This window comes from Pogonomyrmex barbatus, unplaced genomic scaffold, assembly GCF_055798465.1.
Source record: "Pogonomyrmex barbatus isolate J1 unplaced genomic scaffold, ASM5579846v1 scaffold13, whole genome shotgun sequence".
NCBI lineage: Eukaryota > Metazoa > Arthropoda > Insecta > Hymenoptera > Formicidae > Pogonomyrmex > Pogonomyrmex barbatus.
This window is the reverse complement of record NW_028297109.1, coordinates 7970299-7979998: the sequence shown is the minus strand read 5'-3', so window position 1 is coordinate 7979998 and position 9700 is coordinate 7970299. Positions and strand designations below refer to the sequence as shown.

The 9700-nt window shown below is 29.3% G+C and overlaps 1 protein-coding gene across 2 annotated transcripts in view; it reads right to left on the bottom strand.

The window, feature by feature from the left end:
• The window catches only part of Shab (Shaker cognate b), a 43372-nt gene that overhangs the window by 1678 nt on the left and 31994 nt on the right, over positions 1–9700 (bottom strand). The window contains exons 4-8 of one of the 2 annotated variants that reach the window (XM_089072296.1): positions 8921–9004; positions 4069–4383; positions 3082–3297; positions 1207–1423; positions 1–290 (exon numbers count right to left, since the gene is read on the bottom strand). The exon at positions 1–290 is cut by the window's left edge and continues 112 nt beyond it. In XM_089072296.1, coding sequence (XP_088928422.1) covers positions 1–290; positions 1207–1423; positions 3082–3297; positions 4069–4383; positions 8921–9004 — 1122 coding nt within the window. The remainder of the gene's footprint in view (positions 291–1206; positions 1424–3081; positions 3298–4068; positions 4384–8920; positions 9005–9700) is intronic. The other variant, XM_089072297.1, reaches the window with a different exon arrangement.

The following is a 9700-nucleotide window of genomic DNA, read 5'->3' as shown; positions in this document are numbered from 1 at the left end:
GAGAACTTGTCGCGAAAGTATCGGTGATGTGGAATGTTTCCTTGTACGTATATTATTTGTACTGGCTGGAACTTCGCATGAACCTATTTCATTATCACATATGCTTGCTGTAGACATGCTGTCCGTAATCAACTTTTCGGTATCTGAATCACCAGTATTGCTATAGTAATTATTACTGCTATCAGATTTCTTCAGAATTGATTTAGACACTCGGTAATGGTCTGTGCAAGGTATACCGCCGCTATTTATCGAATCTGCAGATAATGAAAACTTATTCTCGATGGTCGCTTCTGAAACAAATTTTACTACATTGTATTTTACGTAACAATCACCAAACAATTATAATTATTAAATTGCAAATTTTTTGGATCAATCTGTATCAGTTTTCTTTACGATTATTTTATTTTCATTATATATAATTTATAATATCGTATATTTCTATATAAATGTTAGACTAGAATTCACAAACTTTCTTATTATTATAATTACACAAGAGTGTGTATTTTATTTCTCATAAATATAATTCATTTATTCATTAATATATTAAATCATTAATGTAAAATTCCGTAGAAAAAGAATATTATCCTAAAAAAAAAAAAAAAAAAAAAAAAAAAAAAAAAAAAAAAAAAAGAAAAGATAAAAATATACCATTTATAATGTTTCACATCAACTTGACATCAATTATTAATTTCAAATCTTTTATACAAATGATACATACTATTTGGATTGAATATATAACTGATGTCAGTAGTTGATAATAATATTTTTAATTTTTTACATACACGTGGCCACATTTTTTTACTTTTTCATAAAAAGATAATTTTGTTATGATTAATATTGTCATAGCAACTGTTATTACTGGGCTGCGTTCCGATTCTCCACCCGAATGAACTCGCTGCATTGGAATGAAAGAGATACAAGAGTGAAATAAAGAGAGAAAGAAAGCATGGGGTGAGGAATTCGAACGCAGCCCTGTATTTATTTGATTCATATGATAAAACTTCGCGATAAAGTTATTCGATAAAAACATTTGTTGTTCCAACAATAAAATTGAATTAATCGATGAATTGCATATACCAATTATTTATTCAGTTCTGACAATGTTAAACGATCGCTAATCTTATTTTTAATGTATCGAGATAAATATCATAAAACCTCAGAAATTTAGATATGTAGCCAATTGATAATAAAATGTATAAAATTTACCTTTGTAATATTTTGATGCACCGAGGGATTCGATCAAATGATAATTGATTATACGCGTTGATCCCAGACTATTTGTTGATACGAGTGGAGAATGTTTGCCACCACGTAGTCCTCCATAATGATTATTATTGTCCTCTCCAGTATTATTTTCCTTCAAGATACCGCGAACTATTATATTCTCTTGATCCTTGCCAAATTGTGTCCGTGATTTTATGCTCTGTATAATTTAAAATTAAATTTTAATTTTAATATTGTTTCTATCTTAATAGCATAATGTATCAGCGAGACATTAGTAAACAATATGCTACAAATATGATCAAATTTTTAAAACACGCTCTTCTGAACACATTAAAATTTAAAACAAATTAAATTTTCTTAATTTCGTTATTTATATTATTATTTCCAATCGTTATGTTCGAGATAAAAACATATAAAAACAAGAACAATAATATAACATGTTTTTATGCATAATATGGCATGGTTTGTTATATCCAATAAACGGAGATAAGAGATTCTCATGCTTTTATTATACTATTTTATTATACTTTATTACTGTTATACTATATCTCAAACATATGGATAGATACATTAGAACAAATTTTCATAATATTATTCAGATTAACTATGTTCTTTGTGTGTGTTTGTGTGTGTGTGTGTGTGTGTGTGTGTGTGTGTGTGTGTGTGTGTGTGTGTGTGTGTGTGTACAGGTTGTCTTGTTTTATATTGTATAAGTTACTAAATTCTAAACTTTTATATAAAACTTTTATATAAAAAAAAAAAAAAGTTTTAAAACTATACATATGTATACATAAAGATATATTTTATTATATATCGATAGTATGTTTTGAGTGTGTATGTATGTATGTGTATATATATATATATATATATATATATATATATATATATATATATATATCACGATAAAATTACTTTTTTATTAAAAATGTCGCCAAATGTACGCACAATGTGTACGTGAAAAATTAAAAATGTTATCAATTGATACTGATGACAATTATATATTCAATCCAAATAACATACATTATTTGTACAAAAGATTTGATATCAATAAATGTGGCACCAAATTATAATCCCATGACATTACCTCGAATTATAAATATATTAATCAATTAAATAATATGTATATCATTTGTATAAAAGATTTGATATCGATAAATGTGGCGCCAATAATCTCATTATCTCATCAATTAAATATGTATCCTCTTTTGAAAAATAAAACCGAGGTGATACATATCTTTGTATTTTCATTGAAGAGTTCTTCTTATTCTAACCCAAGTGATAGTAGCTCTAATTCTCTTTAAAAATGTAATAATAATCATAAAGTTATTCAACTTAAATACTATATATTCAATTCAAGTAATAGTAGTTTTCATTCTATCTAAATGTATAATATTCTGGTGTATGTTTCCATACACCATAGTATTTTTAATTTAAATACATGTACATTAATTCTTTCAATAATTAATTATTTAAATCGAATAAAAGATTTAATTACAAAAAATTAAAGAGATAGCAGAACAAAATGAAAAAATTTAATTTGAATAAAAAAAAAATTTTTATGGAAAAGAACAGTTTAATTGCTTTCCGATTTAGTTGCTTTTTTCGTATTTATATAAAATTAAAATTGAAAAGATTGAAAGTAGTCAGTGATTATAATTGTTGCTCATACTTTCTTAATTATTATTAATTTATCACGTTACCCTATATATTCTTATTTTTTTTTTAATCAGTTTATTTATTAACAATATTTAACCACATAATAAATAGAAGTACAGCACAATAAATAGAAATTTGCATAAAATAAATTAATATTTTTTAAAACAAGTATAATGAAATAATAATTTTTGAAGAACTTACTTGTGGGATTCTAATTTTCCTATGCTTAGGTATGATATCATTTAAATTAGCTTTGCTGATCTCTTTTAGAGATTCAGTACTAGGCGACATATCGGTAATGAGATTTCGACCGACTTCGCCAGAAATAGATTTTTTCATCTGATCAGTTCTGCATTTCTCTGTTGCCTCCAAAGGATTTATATAAAGATTACTGTCCGTTTCTTCAATCAAATCACCCTATGAAAGCAAAAGAAGCTTTTCACTGTTAAATTTTAGAATTCTGAAGCGCAACTTGTTATGAAAATGATAAATATCTTTGCATGCACATGAATAATCTAGTAATAATACACCGAAAGAATAGTTCTTCTAAAATATATAAAAATTTGACCAAATACAAATTTGAAAATAATTTTGATCATACTAAAATAATTATTTAAGCATGATAATAATACTATATAAACTTTTTATATTCTTAATAAATATGATAATATCGTATCTCATTCTCAATTATTATTAAATTTTTTTTTTCAATCATGATATCCATAAATCAGTGAAACAAAGCAGATGAGCCATTGATTGACAAATCACGAACAATAAGGAAAAGACGATGGATATCCTCGGAAGGACTGGAAGTTGCATCTCGATCATTGTCCTATATTTTTAACTGTTTACGCTTCTTTCTTAAATCTTTCAATTAAAATTTAATTTATTAAAACTTTCTGATTTAGAGTGGTATGGTTTTCTCATGCCTAATATACAACGTATTTCATAAATGAAGTAATTAAAATGTTAAAGTATTAAAATGTTTAGACATATCGATGACTATGAAAACGCTATAAACTACACAGTCATCAATCACGAAAATCGTTCTCTGCTTATTTATCGCAAGTGCAATTACAGATTTTAATATCGTTATTGTATGTTAATTATCATATTATATGTTAATGTGTAATGCTATATGTGTCAAAAATTAATCTGTTGTTAATTACATAATATCGTTTGACATACCTGAGAATATGATGGGTGTGTTTGACAACTTGCATATGTATCAGAACTATCGACACTTCCCTGTTCATTATATGCCTTTGTATAGCTTTCCTGTTCATTGTACATTTTCACAAAACTCAATGTTTCCAATGGCTGAATAGGAGATATCTTTGATTCTATAAGTGTTGAATTGAAATGTTCTATACCATTTCCACTTCCGCCATTACCACTGCTGTTACTCAGTCTGAAAGATCTCATTTCTTGACACACTGGATTACGAAAATCACTGGTAGCAAGGGGCATTATATTTTCCGCATCTCTGAAGTCTTTGTATTCCTAAAAACACAAAATTGATAAAAAGTTGTGAAAGACAAATATATTGAAAGCGATATTTTAGCCTAGATTTTATGCAGCTTTCCAAATACTTTTTTATCAAATTAAAACTCTTTTCTGAAAATAACTTATGTCTTTGTAGATTTTTCTCAAGTTTTAACATAATTTAAGATTAGTTTCATAAATTTTTTTTTATAAATGTGAACGTCTAGAAAAATATTAACAAGAGAAAACGTAAATATGTTAAATGCTTTCTTATATTATGAATTTTATTATTGTAACATTAGTTAACATTAGTCTAAAATGTTTTACCTGTTTAAATCAGGTGAAATTATAATACACATAGAAAAAATAATATATAGCTAATTCGCAATTCTCAATTATAATAATTGAGAACTGAAAATCAATCTCGTACGCGAAGAAATACGCTCATTTCGTCAATAATAGGTATATTTATTATAATAAATAATCTAAAGTTAGCTTAGTAATCTAATAGTAATTCATAAATAAAAACTATGAACTTTCCCCACCCCCTTTTCTTTCTTTTTCAACCTTCCATCTTCTTTCTGTTTCCTCTCTTTTTCTCTCATTTACTCACTTCATTTAGTCACTATCTCTACATGATATGAAACTGAGTCTAGCAATATATTGCCATGAGAAGATAATTTATTGTATTTGTCTCATTATTTTCATATGCACGGATAGGCATCAGATCGATGATATAATTGTACCCATATACTTAAGAAAGTTATTTTACTATTTATTTAATAGCTTTCTACAATAAGCTTTTAGTAATAGATTAAAAGTTGGAAGCGAGTTGTAAGCGAATCAGTAATGTGTCATAAGCAATAATAAATCAATAATCAGTAACTGTGGGGAGATGGCCAAATTCTATCTCTTACGATTTAAAAGTTAGATTACATTGTGATTAACTAATTAAAAAGCAATATGTATCCGCCATTTTCATCGAAAGAATCAGAACTGAGTGAGTGTAAGTTGTTGTGCATAAAGCGTATTATGTTTAAAAATAGAATTTCTACATTTTAAAGAAACGAATGATTTAGAACTTATTAAGCTTGTTGAAGCAAATAATTGCCTGTATAATAAAAAAGTTCGAGAATTTAAGATTGTTGACATAAGAACCTAATATGACTTTGCAGATGTGATTGCAGATGTAATTTCCTAACATTTTATGACTTACTATTCTGACTTATTACTAGTGCAATATGAATAGTAACTTATAATAATACTATAATAATACTTATAATAATACTTATAATAATACTAATAACTTATTATAAAAAAAAACCACTAAGATTTCATCCCTAAAGCTATCAAGAGAATTGTGATTTGTGCCAAATGTGCATGCCAACATCTTGCACGTCAAGAGTAGCTCATATAAATTCATCAATAAAATAAATACATAGGTAAAATTATACTAAAATTTAGCATAACTTCAAATAAATAAAACTCTATGAAAAATTATTATATTTGAAAGTTTTTTGCACTTTCAAAGATAAAGTATATACTTTGTACAACATTAATCGTCGTTTGATTCAATTTTTCTCTCATCCCGTCACCTTTTAAGAAGTAAAAACGTGTTCGTTTTCTAAAAAAAAAAAAATTGCATGGTATTGTATGGAACAAAATGAATTTTTCTTTTCGCAAATATCATCGTAATCGTAATTGTAATAAAATCGTTGTAAAATTTAAACTTTTTCCTACCAATTAAAAAAAAAGATTGTGTGTTTTTTGCGGAGCAAAACACAGCGTGTCCTATGCATTTTTACTTATAATCAACCGCCAGCATTAGTATTACGATGCACACTACGGGGAGATTGATGGTGGGACTTTGTATATCGTTTGTGTGTATATGGTGTGTGTACGCGCGCGCGCGCGTGTGCGTGCGTGCGTGCGTGTGTGTGTGTTTTGGGAAAAGAATTTGTGTATGTTTCATTAAAAATTATGTATTCCCGCTTCGTATTGAACGATATCGTAAACGCCCCCGCATATAATGCATGGGTTTGTGACTAAGTCAGATTGTATTTTGACTTAAGTAGTATACTATGTCAGTTCTAATCCGCGAGCTCCGAGAGAGATGCGGATATGCGGGGAAACTCATAGATGCCGTGAAGGAAGGAGGAAACACTTTGTCAGTTCTTTGAAATGTGCCGCCGAGAAGTGTGAAGATGTGGAAGTTTAGATAAGCTAATAGAAGCTATAAACAATTGTGGCACAGCGAAGCGCCGATAATTCGGCTGCTATAAACAAATTGCGACTCGGAGAACTATAAGCAAATTGCGACTCAGTAACCCTGCCGCTAACTGCGCGCGATCCGCGGGGCCAGAACATGACGTCACAGGGCGTGCGGTCCGCGGGGCCCACGTCCGCGCCGCTGCCCGCTGCTGCCCACCACCCACCGCCCGTCGCCCGCTATTGCCACCACTGCCATGTTCTCATTTAATATATTTATTATCTTCTCTTTTCCTTTCGTTGTGCTCTTCCTATTGGATACGTATACCTATTATTTTCTCTCTCTCTCTCTCTCTCTCTCTCTCTCTCTCTCTCTCTCTCTCTCTCTCTCTCTCTCTCTCTCTCTCTCTCTCTCTCTCTCTCTCTCTCTCTCTCTCTCTCTCTCTCTCTCTCTCTCTCTCTCTCTCCTCCCCCCCCACCTCCCGTTGCGGCTCTGTCTTACAAATCTTCAAACCTATTTCTTTTTTTTCAGATAATTATTTTTTATGGCAGAGGAAAGAAATAAAAAAAGAACATATTTTGTATATTATAGAGTGAGTAAAAAGTCTCGGGCCGATGAAATATCTCGAAAACTAAGCATTTCCAAAAGAAATGTTTCCTACAAAAGTTGTAAGGTTTTAAATGATCTATTCATTAATCTGATCAATCTGACCTAAGGTGGCGTCGCCAAGATCAAGTCAAGGTCACATTGATTTTTTTTAAACGGCACACCTTATTTTTGATTCCAGAATCTAATAGCTGATGTCAAGAGCTTTTCAAAACACTGCAATAAAGTTAGTTTTCATAAAGTACTTTTCGAGTTATGAGGCTTGAATGTTACAGCACCACTGGCATTTTCCCGTGCTTAACATTATCCAGGGTGAACGACATGGACATGGCGGGGCTCTCGTCCCTTTGAGGTGCTTGATTGACGTGAGTCCCCTTGCCTCTCACGTTTGGAGTGCTTGATTTACGTGATTCTCCTTGCCTCTCACGTGTGTGTGCGTTTGCATGCTCCTAAATTTAAGACTCAAAGCAGGAATTTGTCTTCATGTATAATATGTATATATGCGTGTATGCATGCATGCGCACATGCGTGTAAGTTTATATAAATAGGCAAAGAGAAAGAAATGCATGCGTACATGCAGAGAAGTGTAAAAGTAAGTGGTTAAATATGTAAATCAATTTTAAAGTGCAAGTATACTTGATTTTTATTATTAAAGATATCATAATTACAAAAATAGACCTTTTTGAGGGACCTGAATAAATACAAATTTATATTATAGGTAACAGATAGCACTTTAAAGTGGCGTAAATGAAATTGCCAAAAAAATCTATTTTGACCGCAAAAAAATATGAGCAAATATGATCAAAAACTCCAATTTTGGCACACTTAATCTCAACTTTCTCGGGAATCTTACGTGATAGGCCAATTTCGCTGCCGGATTCGTTTTCAGCGAACAAAAATCCATCGGAAAACACTTTGTTTTCAGGTCCCATTAAAGTGTTGAACTGTATAATAAGAGATATGAAAAAAAAAAAAAAATATATATATATATATATATATATTAGTGGATGACCTATCACTTGAACTAAACACAGTATTTTAAGCTATAAAATGTACACAATTGTAAGAGAGAATAAACAAACTATATGTGCTAAAGCTTTTGAATGCAAGAGATATGTTGTATCAATTAAAGGTTATACTCTATAGAGAAGTAATAGAAGAGGAGGCAGTGCATACACCCAGTGGACTAATAAACGGTGTACGTATAAGTAGGCATATAAATCTATATAAAACGCTGTATATCTCGATTTTGAAAAGCGGAGAATAAGAAGATAAAGGAATTCAAAAATTTGAGCACAAGTTCACAAAGTTGAGCAAAGTTGAGCAAAGTTGAGCAAAAGTATGTGTCCGGATGACAGAGTATGAAATATGCAGCGCAAGAAAACAAATATATCCAGCAAACACAATGTTACATGTAACGTATATGTTAGTTATCATTTCCTACTCAACAATGTAAGTGTTATATACGTATGTGTTATGTAACAGTTACATTATTGAGTAAGAAATTACAACTAATATATACATTACATGTAACATTGTGTTTGCTGGGTATATATTCATATACGTGTTATAAATACGTGTAGACACTAGAAGTAGAAATTGATATAGATTTTAGGTTGTAGAAATTGATATAGATTTTAGATTGTATCCGACCATTTGTAATGTGGACTCGATACTATGGACTTGCTCAATTGCCCATTGGTGTATGTAATGCCACCTAAAGAACATTAGCGTAAATACCTTTGTTGTACAAAAGCAACACTCGAATTCACTAGGTATTTCATCAATTTTCTCGAATTTTCTGCTGTCTCTTTTCTCTTCATCCTATAAAAGGTCACACACATATTTCCAGTTTTATTTTTCATCAATAAATGCACCTCTCGTTTCAGAAATGATTAAAGCGTTTCACAGATTTATTTTTTTTTTGTTTAATATATATTTTTTTTATTATTGTTTGTTTTTGCGATTAACATGTAGTGAAACGACTCAATCGTTTCAAAAACGAGTAAAAATATGAAATTTAATAATCATTAAAATGAAGTAATTTATAATCACGTAAGTTCAAAGAAAGATTAAAGATTTCGTATTATAAAATTTAAAATAAAACCAAACAGTAAGATTTATTAATACTTACAAAATAAAAAATGAGAAACGTTTTTTTTTTATTAAAATAAATCACTATTTTTACTATTTTATATATACTCTTTCTAATTTGTTTCAGAAATAAGAAAGCTTGTTATTTTAGATCAACATAAATATTTATTGAAGATTGAAAATTCTTGTAAACTTTTATAGCAATTTTATAGTAATTTTATAAACAATCTCAAAATTTTTCGTATGAGTCATATAAAATATCATGAATTTTCATATGAGATTACGTAAAATCTTTCGAATCTTTGAAATAATTTTAAAAATATTGAAAATTTTTTAAAAATTTGAAATAAAATATGTACATACTTTATGATATAAATCATAACATTCTATAAATGAATGAATTATTCGCATACATATATCAAGAAT